The sequence below is a fragment of the Lactuca sativa genome, chromosome 7 (assembly GCF_002870075.4).
Source record: "Lactuca sativa cultivar Salinas chromosome 7, Lsat_Salinas_v11, whole genome shotgun sequence".
NCBI lineage: Eukaryota > Viridiplantae > Streptophyta > Magnoliopsida > Asterales > Asteraceae > Lactuca > Lactuca sativa.
The window spans coordinates 177,118,296-177,133,306 of NC_056629.2; the positions used below are offsets into that span (position 1 = coordinate 177,118,296).

The 15,011-nt window shown below is 31.4% G+C and overlaps 2 protein-coding genes across 4 annotated transcripts; both read left to right on the forward strand.

Annotated features, from left to right (window-relative positions):
- Nucleotides 1–461: 461 nt before the first annotated feature.
- On the forward strand, nucleotides 462–6,342 carry LOC111900485 (protein ACTIVITY OF BC1 COMPLEX KINASE 7, chloroplastic). 3 transcript variants are annotated; one of them, XM_052765345.1, is made up of 18 exons: nucleotides 462–590; nucleotides 1,007–1,703; nucleotides 1,819–1,962; nucleotides 2,063–2,188; nucleotides 2,270–2,357; nucleotides 2,436–2,529; nucleotides 2,763–2,856; nucleotides 2,980–3,034; nucleotides 3,136–3,227; nucleotides 3,342–3,512; nucleotides 3,611–3,667; nucleotides 4,238–4,321; nucleotides 4,438–4,522; nucleotides 4,685–4,746; nucleotides 4,848–4,919; nucleotides 5,007–5,111; nucleotides 5,204–5,345; nucleotides 6,029–6,342. In XM_052765345.1, the coding sequence occupies exons 2-18, from the start codon at nucleotides 1,023–1,025 to the stop codon at nucleotides 6,100–6,102; spliced, it is 2,226 nt and encodes a 741-aa protein (XP_052621305.1). In that variant the 5' UTR covers nucleotides 462–590; nucleotides 1,007–1,022; the 3' UTR covers nucleotides 6,103–6,342. The 3 variants fall into 3 exon arrangements, with proteins under 3 accessions (XP_052621305.1, XP_023752135.1, XP_042752184.1); XM_023896367.3 differs by having other exon boundaries at nucleotides 465–735; XM_042896250.1 differs by lacking the exon at nucleotides 462–590 and adding an exon at nucleotides 800–818.
- Nucleotides 6,343–10,257: 3,915 nt separating this feature from the next.
- LOC111900486 (acetyl-CoA acetyltransferase, cytosolic 1) lies at nucleotides 10,258–14,564 on the forward strand. The gene is made up of 14 exons (XM_023896369.3): nucleotides 10,258–10,411; nucleotides 10,791–10,859; nucleotides 11,352–11,450; nucleotides 11,529–11,702; nucleotides 11,824–11,929; nucleotides 12,494–12,632; nucleotides 12,715–12,792; nucleotides 12,887–12,952; nucleotides 13,311–13,396; nucleotides 13,486–13,585; nucleotides 13,659–13,769; nucleotides 13,943–13,984; nucleotides 14,079–14,165; nucleotides 14,279–14,564. Exons 2-14 carry the CDS (start codon nucleotides 10,811–10,813, stop codon nucleotides 14,366–14,368), a joined length of 1,227 nt encoding a protein of 408 aa, XP_023752137.1. The 5' UTR covers nucleotides 10,258–10,411; nucleotides 10,791–10,810; the 3' UTR covers nucleotides 14,369–14,564.
- The last annotated feature ends 447 nt before the right edge of the window (nucleotides 14,565–15,011 follow it).

Below are 15,011 nucleotides of genomic sequence, written 5' to 3' on the forward strand. Positions count from 1 at the left end.
GAAGCAGTCGTTCATATCAATGGCCATAGATGAATATGAGGTCGGAGAGACGACCGTTTCTTCATATTTTCTTCCCTATTTATTGTGTCGTCCAGTGAAGAGGAAAAGATGAAAGTAGGGCACAATTGATTTTTTTTTACTAAATGTAAATAACCTTGTTTTGGTAAATACTTTTAAAACCATTAAAATATATATATATATATATATATATATATATATATATATATATATATATATATATATATATATATATATATATATATATATATATATATATATATATATATATATATATATATTTTTTTAAAAACACTATTGTGTTCAAAAACTCTTTTGTCCAAAATAAGTTTACTAAAATATATAAATAATTAAAGAGAAAATATGGGAGTGTGGGGGATTGAGAAAGACACGTAATGCAATGGTTAGCCAATGAATAGGAGACACAAATGGCGGATTACTCCCACCAATCAGAATATTCAAGCGTAAAAATTTGGTGCTGCGGTCGTTAAACGAACAGATCATGAAGAGATTCGTCATCGCTATTTGTCGCTATGCAGTATCGAGCATTGATGTAAAAGTAGAAACTGAAGGTAGCAGTCTGCACGTTACATGCTTCGTACTTCCTTGATTCAATTGCTTGCTCTGTCTATATCTACTTCTTGATATTTTCTCGTCACTACGCTTGATTCAGAACCTTGGCGATCTTTATCTGAATCTCCTTCGTCAATTTACTGTGTAAGCATCGTCAGTTTCAATTTCAATTTCAGCTTCTCTCGGATGTGTTTATGTAGCATATTCTCGCTTGTTCAGATTGATTCGTGAGTCAATTCTATATGTTTTTTTACTATTGTTTGAATTTCTTAATTGATATGATTCATATATCGAAAAGGTCAAAGCAAGTGATTAACTTGTTTCCAGGTTGTGCTATGTTCGATATATTGCTTTAATTCGAGTTGGATATGCAAGTTAGGTTTTCTCTTTTGCTCACAAATATGTAAAACTTCAGGTGTGTTTCTTCTTAAATGGCGGCAATACTAGCTTCTAATAGCTGCTATTGCCGTGATGTACAATTGGTAAATCAAGGAAGAACAGCTGAAAATCTCAGCTTCGCAAGATCTCTTTCTATCCAGAAGTTGGATCGCCATGAATGTGCTTCTCATAAAACTGGAAGGTTTCGCAAATTTCATGTTGAGATGCAGCAGACAGAATCGCCCATGAAATTTGGTACCAACGGTCGACCTGTAAAGTTGGATACAAATGGTCAAACTGTGAAGTTGGGTGCCAATGGTAAACCAGTAAATTTGGACACCAATGGTAAACCTGTAAAGTTGGGTTCCAATGGTAAACCAGTCACCATGGTTTCCACCAGTGAACTTGTAAACAACAAGACTCCATCCAAACAAACATCAGGATTAGTGAATGGATCAAGATCAGCACAAATTGTTAATGGGACAAGTCTTGTTAAGAGAGAAACCACTCCAGCACTAGTTAAGTCTGTAAAAGTTAAAGAACCCACAGGATTTCCATCTTCTGAAGAATTAAAGGTCTTGCCATCAGATGAAAGTTTCAGTTGGGCAAATGAAAATTATAATTCGGTACAAAGATCGATAGATGTTTGGTCTTTTGTTCTTTCTTTGCGTGTTCGTGTTCTATTGGACAATGCAAAATGGGCATATCCTGGAGGCTTCACAGAAGAAAAACAGGTTTGTATAATTATATCTGAATATGGCTGTTTCTTTTGTCCCCCATTAAGTAAAAAAGAATCAACCCCTTAGTTTCTGTTATCATCCATTTACTAACTGCTATATGCATATTTAGAAAAACAGAAGAAGAAAAACAGCTTCATGGTTAAGAGAGAGTGTGCTTCAACTTGGCCCAACTTTTATAAAACTCGGGCAGTTATCTTCAACAAGATCAGATCTATTTCCACGTGAATTTGTCGATGAGCTTGCTAAATTACAGGTATAGTTTCCCTTCTCTAAATATAAACTTCTAGATTACATCAAAGGTTATAATGAGGATTCTGATGTTTTTTGTTAAATATGGCAATCATATGATTCAGGACAGAGTACCAGCTTTCTCACCAGCAAAAGCAAAAGGTTTTATTGAAAAAGAATTGGGAGCTCCTGTTCATATAATCTTTAAGGAGTTTGAAGAAAGACCAATTGCAGCTGCTAGTCTTGGTCAGGTGAAGTCTATCTCTATCATTTCTTTTTAAATCTAATTAAATTATCTTAATATGGACCTCTCATGAAATTTTTTGGTTTAGGTACATCGTGCAATATTACATAATGGAGAGAAAGTGGTTGTTAAAGTTCAAAGACCTGGTTTGAAGAAACTTTTTGACATAGATTTAAGTGAGTATCCCTCTTACATATTTACCTACAGTTTTTCAGTTTTTAGTTTTTATCATAAATATCCTTTTTTTCATTCAGAGAATTTAAAGCTGGTGGCTGAGTATTTTCAAAGGAGTGAAAGTCTTGGTGGTCCAACAAGAGACTGGATAGGCATCTATGATGAATGTGCCAAGTAAGTACGCATTCCATGATAACACTGAAGATTTTGTCTGATGTTCGTATTTACCATCATTTCTATACACATAAGGATAAAATGGTCATTTACTTAGATTCATAAAGTTCATTCGAACCAAAAAAAACAAAGTCTTTATGTATACAACACTTCATCCAGACTGACTCCATTACCCATTCAGCCACTTTATACACAAGGATAAAATGGTCCTTTACTAAGTTGATTTTTTGCAGGATCTTGTATGAGGAGATTGATTATATAAACGAAGGGAAAAATGCTGATAAATTTCGTAGGGATTTTCGTAATGTTAAGTGGGTCCGAGTGCCTGTATGTTTCTTCCTGGAGCCCTTTCCGTTTTTGTTTTATTGTAATAAACATCAAGAAAAAAATGTATATATCATGGAATTTTATGCATTATGATATAATTTAATGGTCATTGTTGTGATGCAGCAAGTATTCTGGGATTATACTGCAACAAAGGTGCTAACTTTGGAGTATGTACCAGGTTTCAATCTGAACTCTATTATTATTTGGGTTTATTTAATCTGTTATTTATTTCCAAAGAGCCATATAGTTACTTACCATAATTAAATTTATGTTAAACAGGAATTAAGATCAATAATTTGGATTTGATAAAAGAAAGGGGTTATAGTCGATCTCAAATCTCTTCACATGCCATTGAAGCATACTTGATTCAGGTTTAAAAATCTTCCTCTTTATCCATCATCTGTCATAACTCATATTTATTGATTAACAAAAAGTCTTTTCTTTTCAAATCAGTTTTTATTAAATTTTGTCAATTCTATATGCAGATACTGAAAACTGGTTTCTTTCATGCTGATCCTCACCCTGGAAATCTTGCAATTGACTCAGATGAATCACTAATCTACTATGATTTTGGCATGATGGGGGAGATTAAATCCTTCACTAGAGAAAGATTGATGGATCTTTTTTATGCAGTTTATGAAAAAGATGCAAAAAAGGTCTAAAAACTTTTTTTATTATTTTATTTGCTTCAATACAATAAGTACTTGGAATTGGATTAGCTTAAAAATAGTATCTTTTATTGCTATTTTTGCAGGTTATGAACAGTTTGATAAGTCTTGAAGCACTTCAACCTACTGGAGACATGTCATCAGTATGTAAAAAATAGTATCTTATCATTCAAAATTGAGTAAATTACAGAAATAGTTCCTGTGTTTTATCATTTTACCGTGTTTACTCCAAAAATGACACTTTTTTCGATGTTGGTCCTTATTTCAAGGTTTCATATAAATTTTGGTCCCTGGAACCCTGAAATAAGGACTAAAACTGCAAAAGGTTTATAATTTTGGACTAAACATGGTAAACATTAAGAAAATAGAGGGACCATATTTGTAATTGATTTACCTGTTAAAGTTTCGAGAGTGGATTACCATTTTTGGTGCTTGAGTATAGCTGATACTTTCAATATTGGTACCAAAAAATTTTCTCTTGCAATGTTGGTCCTTATCTGAGGTTTTTGTAACATTTTTGGTCCATGTTCACTATATCAGAACAAGAACCAAAAAAGTTACAAAAACCTCAAAAAAGGACCAAAACCGCAAGAGAAAACTTTATGGGATCAAAATTGCAAAAATCAGCTATACATGGGACAAAAATGTAATTAACTCTAATTTCAGTGTCTTATGTTCTAACTTTTAATACCTGATTGTATTTTCAATCATAGGTGAGAAGATCTGTTCAGTTCTTTTTGGATAATTCTTTAAACCAGTCACCAGATCAGCAAACAACTTTGGCTGCAATAGGCGAGGTATGCTGTTTCATGCACTTTTACAATTACTTTTAACTTTCCTGGATGGGCTAAAACGTAATTTCACAAGTTTAATGCAACAAGACTTTTTTGATAATGTCATGATTTGCTTGCAGGATTTATTTTCCATTGCCACAGATCAACCTTTCCGGTTCCCATCAAACTTCACATTTGTGATTAGGGCTTTTTCCACTCTTGAAGGTCACCTTCCTCTCTCTCTTTCTACACACACACACACACTAATATATATATATATATATATATATATATATATATATATATATATATATATATATGTACATAAATATATGCATATTCATATACAATATAGTGAATCTGACTACTTATAATTATGTCTCATAGGAATTGGCTACTCACTGGATCCAGATTTTTCATTTGTCAAGATTGCTGCACCTTATGCACAGGTTAGATATTTTTCTAAGGGGCTGTTTCTTCTTAAAATAAGAACTAATTAGAAATATTTAAGTCTGTGTCCTCTAACATCACATTTTTAAATGACTTACAGGAGCTATTAGATCTCAAACAACAGCGCAGTGGGACACAACTTGTACAGGAGATACGAAAACAAGCGGATGATGTAAAATATATATATATCTTTCGCCATTTTCCCTTAAATAAAAATATTAAAAATAAAAAATTGTTAAATGTTTCTAAAAACTTTCAGGCAAGATCATACACCATGTCAATGCCTTACAGAGTTCAACGAATCGAAGAGTTTGTAAAACAACTAGAATCAGGAGACCTTAAACTTCGTGTCAGAGTTCTCGAGGTATACTTTACATTTTTTTTTTACCTTACTCTACCCCATAATAGTAATTTTTTTTTTATATAATTATTTTAATATTTTTAAATGTTTATTAGTCTGAGAGAGCAGCTAGGAAGGCAACAATATTGCAAATGGGAACCCTGTATACGGTTCTCGGGGGTACACTTGTAAATATTGGTCTCACAATGACCACTCAAGGCAACCAACTTATAGCAAATGGGTCATTTATTGCTGCTGGTGAGTGGTATAAATTTTTTTAGAGTAAATTACATTTTTAGTACTTGAGGTAAGCTATTTTTTTCAATTTTGGTCCGAAAAAGTTTTCGTGGTCCTTATTTGAGGTTTGTGTAACGTTTTTGGTCACTATTCCATGTGAAATGACTATATTTCACTTGGGAAAAGTGACCAAAAATGTTACAAGAACCTTAAAAAGGACCAAAATTGTAACAACCAGTAATACTTAAGGACCAAAAATGTTGCAAGAACCTCAAATAAGGACCAAAATCGCAAAATCAGCTATACTCAGGAACCAAAATGTTACAAGCACCTCAAAGAGGATCAAAATTGCAAAAATCAGTTATACCCAGGTACCAAAAATGTTACAAGAACCTCAAGGACTAAATTTGCAAAAATCAGCTATAGTCAAGGACCAAAAATGTTTAAAGAACCTTACATAAGGACCGAATTTGAAAAAATCAGTTATACTCAAGGACCAAAAAGGGTTACAAGAACCTCAAATAAGGACCAAAATTGCAAAAATCAGCTATACTCAAGGACCAAAATGTTACAATAACCTCGAATAAGGACCAAAACTTAAAAACTCAGTTAAAATCAAGGAGTGAAAATGTAATTAAATTTTGTTTTTTAAGTTGGGATTTTATTTCGTAGGTGATGAATATTAACAAATTATATGAATGCAGGTGTTTTTCTAGCATTACTTATTAGGTCAATGCAAAGGGTGAAGAAGCTTGATAAATTTGAAAAGATGATTTAAATTTAGGAACATTATTTAGGTTCCCAATTTAAATACCTAAATAGCATTTTTTAAACACATGTATTATTTTGTATACATAGCTGTATAGAAAAGAAAGTAAAGCTCAATTGCAAATAGATACAATTAAAAGTCCCTTTACTTTTTTTTTTACCAATATAAATGTATTTAATTTTACCCAATATAACTATGTAATTACATTTCTTTACCCCATAATAGCGATGTATTTTCATATTTCATCAATCATAACAATGTGTAACTCATTGTATAAGCATACTTACATTTCTTTACGTATAATAGCAATGTACTCACAATAGCAACATGCTTATATTTCTTTGCTGATAATGAGAATAATGGTAGCCAAATTGTAAACACGTTGCTATTATGAGTAAAAATTACAAGTATATTGCTATTATGGGTACAAATAAAGTACATTGATATAACTTTGTAAAACACTTTAACTACATATGCAACACATTTTTTAAGAGGGTGCTATCATTGAAACGTGAGTTGTCTTTTAAGTGTGACATAATAAAATCATTCACGTTTTAAAAGTTGTCTAATAAACAATCATATACTAGAATAATTGGTATCATAATATCAACTAAACTTTTAAAACCATTTTTTTTCTAAATATTTAAAAATCATCATACATAACATCGCCATATGTCTTTTTGTAGCTGTAATGTTCCGATATTCAGTAAGAAACCAAAATCTTTTAAGAAACCAGTAAAACCAATCTCGTCCACCTGTTTATTTTGATCTCACAAGTTAATTCGCTATTAATTAAGTAAAATAGTAATTTAGTAAATATTTAATTCTTGTAACTAACCTTTGTAATTATTTAACGTTCCGTAATTTAAGCAAACCACTATTTTTTTTTATGGTTTTATTTTTATCTGGAAATCTACTTTTATAGCAAAATTCACAGTTTGTTATCTATAAATAGACATTATATTGATACATAAAATACAACTTTTTTTTATTATTTTAATTTGTTTACACTCACAATGTAAATTTGACCCATACCTATTTTTTACATATGTTAATTCACTTGTAAATAACCAATGCAGTCATACATGAGTAATAAATATTCATACGATCATTGATCTAATCATTAGAATGTTATATGTGAATTTGAGTAAATATTCACATGTACATAAGTATTTTTTTGATCGATAAAACGATTAAGAAAAATTATTCACATGTGAATATCAGATGACCATATTATCGTTCTAAAAAAGGTAAATGTATATGTGTATCTACTTGAATTCACATGTAAAAATCGAATAGTCAGATCATCAATTATTCAGATTCATTATTCGCGGCTAAATAACTTTTGAGAAATTAAATTGTTTCCTACTTTTTATGCCTACAAATGTTCCTACCCAATAAAATTATGACAAGTGTCACAATTCCATATTTTTTTAACTAATTCATTAAGGTTATATTAGGAATATATCAATTACAATTAAATTGAATGGTGATTTGTCATAATTTTAGTGGGTAGGAATAATTGTAGGTGTAAAAGGTAGGAGGTAATTTAATTTCTCATAACTTTTATGTAGACTTATATATATATATATATATATATATATATATATATATATATATATATATATATATATATATATATATATATATATATGAGACAGTTCACTCAAGATCTCTATTTTATTTTGACGCTCTAACGCTTCAACGTACCAGCAGCAACGGAGTATGTCTAATCATAAATGATTACATGACAAAGAGGTATAATCATATATGATTATACATGTTTATACGTATATGCCTAATCATAAATGATTATACATATATGTCTGTTCAAAGATTAATAATCATATATGATTATAACAGTTGGTGGCAGAAAAGCTTGTGATGACAGAGGTGACAGAGATGATAGTGGTGTGGTCGGTTGGTGGCAAAGGTGGTGGCGGTGGCGGTTGTGGTGGTGGAGAAGGTGGAAAAGGTGAAAGGAACGGGTGACGCTACATAATCATTTATGATTATAACTGACCCATTGCTTCGGTACGTCGGAAGGTTAGAGCGACAAATGTGAATTATGTGGTGGAGGTTGAATCTCAAGATCTCTATTTTATTTTGAATCTCAATGGAACCTACTTCTATATATATAATATAGATGTTTTCAGAATGTTCCCATGATCGAATTGTTTCCTAGATAGACTGCTTTGGATGTCAATTCTAATTGTTCCGTTGTAGTCGTTACGGTAAAATACGATAGTAACTAGTAGTTGCGTTGGATATATGATCCAAAAGGAGGTGCTCAACTTTCTCAATTTTCGGCAATGATAGACTTATTAGCTAATATCCAGTTTAAGGACTCTAAAGATTCTTGGGTTTGGAATTTGGCTAATAATGTCGAGTTTTCAATGAAAGATACGCGAGAGGTTATTGACGACTTAGTGTTACCACATGATTCGGGTGAAACGAGATGGAATAGATTGGTACCACTCAAAGTGAATACATTTAGTTGGAGAGCTTCTTTAAAGCGCATTTCTACTAAAGACAACCTTATTTCTAGATGTATCGATATTCCTAGTTTCCTATGTCCGATTTGCACGGATCAAGTGGAGAGTGTTAATTATTTTTTTCTTGTGTGTTTGGTTACTAAATCTTTTCTTTTAATTGGGTGGTGCATCCAAAACATAAATTCTCTCTTCAAGGCTTTAAAAACTCATTTTAAACACTCTGGCGTAATTCTTTTATTTTGACTTTAGTTTCTTACTATGTTTGTTGTTTGTTTGTTTGTTTTTTTTTTTTTTTTTTTTTAAATCCAGCTGTTCTAAAAATAAAAATAAAAGGTAGATGTGATATCTTAGACATAGAAAACCGTTCTAAAAAATAAAAGATATATAATATTTTGGGCATAAAAAGGTCAAGAAGAGGCATCCATTGACAAATGTTTTAGGGTCATCCGAAGTTGACCAGATTCTTCCCAATCAGAACCCATCGAATGAAACAACATTTTGGATTTCCTTTCATATCGACAGTTACTATATAAATTTATATGATATTAAAACAGATCACCAATATTTTAAAATATTATGAATGTAAATAAAGTTATAGTGGATAAAACCTTCTGCTCATCGTTTATTTTAAAAATCATATTTTATTTAATGTATGTATTATGAAAATACTATATAGAATATGAATCATTCAGTGGTTTGTTTATTTATTTATTTTAAATGTAACCTTGCATCACACGAACATGAATTCGTGAATTGGAACAACAGAAACCCCACTTGTGATTAAACATTTTCAACAAGAGGCCGCTAGAAAATTATATAATAAACTTTCCACCTCAAAAGGAAAATGTTTATTTTATTTTATTTTATTTATTTATAGTTTAAATATAAAAATAAGGTTTTTAAATAAGAATGATAGAGAAAACATGTAGTGCAACATCAAAATTATCAATCTTATATATAATAGTAGACGTTTTAATGAAGCATTAAAATACATCTAATATATCATTAGTGATTTTTTGTTGATAATTTACATATTTATATTATCTCCTTAAATTTGATACAATTTAATCATGGTTTAGTTTATACTACATGTTGTTAATAAGCATATTGATTGAGTGAGATGATAACATAAGTTCGAATTAAAATAGATAATTCTTTAGTGTTGTGGCACTAAGTAAAAAATTTCTATTACTTTTTTGTGTTTTGTATATATAATGGGTGTTTACATAATAATCATATTTAGATAAAGAGAAATCAAATATCTTGTTCCTATCATTTTTTCTATTCATTAGATTAAAAAAAAATTAATAGATTCTATATGTTATTGTTTTATACGAGTAAGAATATAAATAGTAACAAATAATAAAAAGATATTTAATTTCTCTTAGATAAATATAATCTAAAAGCTATTTCAAAAACTTTTAGATTTTTGAAGCATTGAACTTTTAATTTTGTATATAATTTTACCTATTTAAATGCTAACAAGTAATTTTTTATTAACATTTGCATTACTAACTTCCACTTTCCAACTTCCAATTAATTTTTAATTTTGCCATAATCTTTAGTTTTTTAGATGAATCATGTAGTATTTTCGTTGTATAGAATGAGATAATATTGAGGTCAAATAGTCAATAAGGTCAGGTAATTAAAATAGCTGATATAGGCTACAATCGTGTGCCGCCTTCCCCACCTACCTGTCTTCCAACACCATATAAATAAGCAGTGCTTTCACTCCGATTTCTCCGAACCACCTGCATCTCTTCCTCACTCACTCACACAACATCACACAGTGCTACCTGCTGCAGAGCATTCCGATTTCGAAGGTACTTTCCTATCGTTTAATCGATTTCTTTTCTCATACTACAATTCATGTCGAAATTTTCATGCTCCATGTGTCTTTTTGTTAGAAAAAAATCACGATTTATCCGATTCTTTTCTACATGGATCTATTGTAGGATGATTGACGATTTTTTTCGAGTCGATCTGTTAGCTTAGGTTATTGATTTGTGAAACGTAGTATTTAATTGATAAGTACGAATCGGAATCATTCCAAGGTAGTTTGAAAAGAGAATCATCGATTTGACTGTTAAGCAATAAGATTTATTCGTTGGCTGATGAGAAAGAGAAACATGTCTAATTTGACATATGTACTTGATTTTCTTCGACTTGAAATCTGAATTCTTTTACGTAAATGTAAAACAGATATCCTATTACACATTGTGATGGCTCCAGCTGCGGCAGCGGATGGTTCTGATAAGATCAAGCCTAGAGGTAAGTTTATTATTCTTGCATTTAAATTTTATTATAGTTCTTATATTAGGAAGATTTTAGTCGATTTGTTTCCCAGAATAAGAATAAGCTATCTACTCACCCAGACAATTTGTTTGATTATCATTTATCACAGCAAAACAAGATTTCCACATATATGTATAATACACCATACGAGCTCCTGCTTCTTATGCTTATCTTACATCTTTATCTCAGTAAAACCATGTGTTACAAAAAGTTACACTTAAATTTTGGCGAATCTATGTCTGAAATTGTTGTTGATTGAGGGAAAAAAATGAATTTTCTGACATATGTCCTATCCACTAAAACTTTTGGTAATAGCTACTTAAGAAGATCATACAGTATTCTGTTTAAGAAAGTAGTTACCTTGTGCATTTTTTGCATTTGGAAAATTATAGCTTTGACATGAAATAAAATCAAGCAATCTCATGTTTGATGTTTCCATTAACTCACACCTTGGTTTTGCATGAACAGATGTATGTATTGTTGGTGTTGCACGCACACCACTTGGTGGATTTCTTGGTTCTCTTTCATCTTTACCAGCCACCAAACTTGGGTCCATTGCAATTCAATGTAAGTTCAACTTTCTTTTTTTTCATCTTTCCTCACATAAAGTTTTAATTTACTTACTTTCTTTATGTAAAACTTCAGGTGCTCTAAAGAGGGCAAACATTGATCCATCTCTTGTAGAAGAAGTTTTCTTTGGAAATGTTCTTGGTGCCAATTTGGGACAGGGTCCCGCTAGACAAGCAGCATTAGGTGCAGGAATCCCTAATACAGTAGTCTCCACATCTGTTAACAAAGTCTGTGCATCAGGGATGAAAGGTGTGTCAACTTTTTCAATAAACATGTCATCAAATTTCCAAAAAAAAAGCATTTTTTTAAAACATTTAAATAGTCAAGAACTCCATGACATGTGTAACATGTTTTTCTTGTATAATTGCAGCCACCATGTTTGCAGCACAGAGTATCCAATTAGGTCAAAATGATATAGTTGTAGCTGGTGGTATGGAAAGCATGTCCAATGTCCCCAAATATATTGCAGAAGCAAGGTTAATATAATATCTTCTCTTCTTGATATTGAAAAATTTATTATAAAAGTGGGATTTCCTAATCTTAAATATATTTGGTACTTCGGTAGTGTATCAAATTAATTATTCATTGATAATAATTATGAAACCATGTGTTTATGTTAACATCAATCTGTGATAAAGAGAAGCTTGTCCTTTTCTACTCAGATCTTTCAGTTAGATGTCCATATCAAGTAGTTCAATAAATGGGTTTGATTTTTACAACTTCTACCCTTATTTATTGGTAATCCCACAAGTTGTTTCATGTAGTCTTCTGGTAGCAGGCCCATGATTTGAAGGGTAAAACCGGAAGTCTACATAGATTGTGATAAATCAAATGGATGATTAATATAAAATATTAAGTTCAATAAAATTATATAAAAAAACGAGAAAGGGGTAATATAGTCATTTTACTTGGAACAAAGACCAAAAGGTCACAAAAATCTCCAATAAGGATCAAAATTGCAAAAAAACAGTGATACTCAGGGACCATTTATGTAACTTACTCATTTTTTAAAAGTGTCCTTGAATTGTTTATGACTGCAGGAAGGGATCTAAATTTGGACATGATACACTTGTTGATGGAATCTTGAAAGATGGATTGTGGGATGTTTACACTGATGCCAAAATGGGAACATGTGCTGAATTATGTGCAGATACACATGAAATAACAAGAGAACAACAGGTATATATATATATATATATATATATATATACACACACACACACACATAATAGCAATCAATGTACTTACAATTTCTCTACAGGATGACTATGCCATTCAGAGTTTTGAACGTGCTATTGCTGCTCGAGATAATGGTGCCTTTTCATGGGAAATTGCCCCTGTGAGATTACTATTTTTTACTAAATAATAAAATTTATAAATAAAAATGTTTTTGCCAACACCATTATAACTGACAGGTGTCTGTGATTTTACAGGTTGAAGTTCCTGGCCCAAGAGGAAGACCATCAACAATTGTTGACAAGGATGATGATTTGGCAAAGGTGACATGTCATTATATGCTAGCTAAATTATATCTTCACCTTCTATTAAAGAGTAAATTACATTTTTAGTCCCTGAGTATAGCTGAATTTTTCAGTTTTGGTGCTTATTAGGGGTTTTTGGTCCTTGTTTAAACTAAAATGACTAAATTTTTGGGACCAAATTTGAAAAAATCAGCTATACTTGGGTACCTAAAATAGCCATTTTACTTACATAAGGGACAAAAAAATGTTACAAGAACCTCAAATAAGGACCAAAATTGCAAGGAAAATCTTGTTGGGACCAAAAATGAAAATATATAAGCTATACTCGGGGACCAAAAATGTAATTTACTCATAATTTGAATTATACATTTTCTAGTTTGATGCTGCAAAGTTAAGGAAGTTGCGTCCAGCTTTCAAGGAGAATGGTGGCAGTGTGACTGCTGGAAATTCCTCGGGTATAAAGTAAGCAATACATAATTGATAATTCAATTCCATTTTCGTTTATTTAATTTTAAATTCGATAGTTAACAATTATTAATTTTTGTATACAGTGATGGTGCTGCTGCACTTGTGTTGGTTAGTGGTGAGAAGGCACTTCAACTTGGGTTACATGTGATTGCAAAGGTTTCTGGATATGCTGATGCTGAACAGGTAATTAATTAATTAATTAAAAAAAAATTGGGATTTTGTGAAAATTTTGATAATTTGGTGTAAAACTTTGCAGGCACCTGAGCTATTTACTACTACCCCAGCACTTGCTATACCCAAAGCTATTTCAAGAGCTGGATTGGATGCTTCTCAAATAGATTTCTATGAAATTAATGAAGCTTTTGCTGTAAGCATTCCTGCTTAATTTATATATATGCAAAAGCCCAGTTTCAGTCAAACAACATTTAATAATTAGTATGACACTACAAAATTCAAAAAGTCAGATTTTTGTCAAAAAGAATTAATATTAATCAGCTTTGTAAAAAACATCATATAATCATTTAGTAATTATTATGACAGGTTGTGGCTCTTGCAAATCAAAAACTACTCGGATTGGATTCAGTGAGTTTTTTTTTAATGTTTATAAATTTATGTTCCCCACCTTCAAATATTGAATTACCATTTTATAATAATGATTTTGGGTATTCTTTCTCAGGCAAAGGTTAATGTACATGGTGGTGGTGTGTCATTGGGACACCCTCTAGGTTGCAGTGGCGCCCGTATCTTAGTCACTCTTTTGGGGGTACATTTTATATTATTATTATTTTTTTTATATAATTTCTTTTTTTTTTTTTTTTTTAATATTAATGTTATAGTTAATAATTGAATCTGTGTTTGTGTTGAGTGTTGATGCAGGTTTTAAAGCAGAAAGGAGGTAAATATGGAGCAGCAGGTGTGTGTAATGGAGGAGGGGGTGCATCGGCGTTTGTGGTGGAACTCCTTTAATTAATTAATTAATTAATCCCTTCTCTTCTGTTGGCATACATTACATTCCAATCAATAAGCCTTTATTATGTATTTAGTATTTAGCTCCTTTTTATGATTCTTTTACATTTTTTTTCTTTTGCAATATGTATCGAGAATGGAAATTAAAACGCAAGGTGTTCACATGATATAAGATATGATTCACATATGTACTTCATTGGTCTTCAAGGTTACAAGCACCAACTATCTTGCTGTTAGAAAGTGTCATAAAAATTCGACCTAATTCTCTCACACAAATTGAAAACCTCTATAGGGTCTTTGAACAGAAAGAAGATAAAACCCCTAAGCTTCCAAAATTGGGTTTGGATAATGTAGAGGTGAACATTGTAATAGATAAACTAACTTTCGGTAGGGTTTAAACACGTTGTACCATATGTATCTAAAGTTGTACCCGTCCAACGGATACAAGAGCAGGAAAACCCGAACTTGGATCGGCCTCAACAAGTCCGGCCCGAGGTCCAACAATATCTGCCAAATCAGTTCGGTACAAGAGCCGGTCTGATTCGGTCCAAGTGTTCACCCCTAGGATAATATGTGTAGCCTAACTACTATTCTTGACTCCTCTCTTCAATTGATGCATCTTGGCTCATCTTCTTACTTAAGG

Coding starts and splice junctions, on each gene's coding strand:
- LOC111900485 (XM_052765345.1), top strand. CDS start 1,023: ATGGCGGCAATACTAGCTTCTAATAGCTGCTATTGCCGTGATGTACAA. Junction 2,358..2,435: donor ACTTTTTGACATAGATTTAA/GTGAGTATCCCT, acceptor TTTTTCATTCAG/AGAATTTAAAGCTGGTGGCT. Junction 3,668..4,237: donor CTACTGGAGACATGTCATCA/GTATGTAAAAAA, acceptor TTTCAATCATAG/GTGAGAAGATCTGTTCAGTT.
- LOC111900486 (XM_023896369.3), top strand. CDS start 10,811: ATGGCTCCAGCTGCGGCAGCGGATGGTTCTGATAAGATCAAGCCTAGA. Junction 11,451..11,528: donor TGGGTCCATTGCAATTCAAT/GTAAGTTCAACT, acceptor GTAAAACTTCAG/GTGCTCTAAAGAGGGCAAAC. Junction 12,633..12,714: donor AAATAACAAGAGAACAACAG/GTATATATATAT, acceptor ATTTCTCTACAG/GATGACTATGCCATTCAGAG.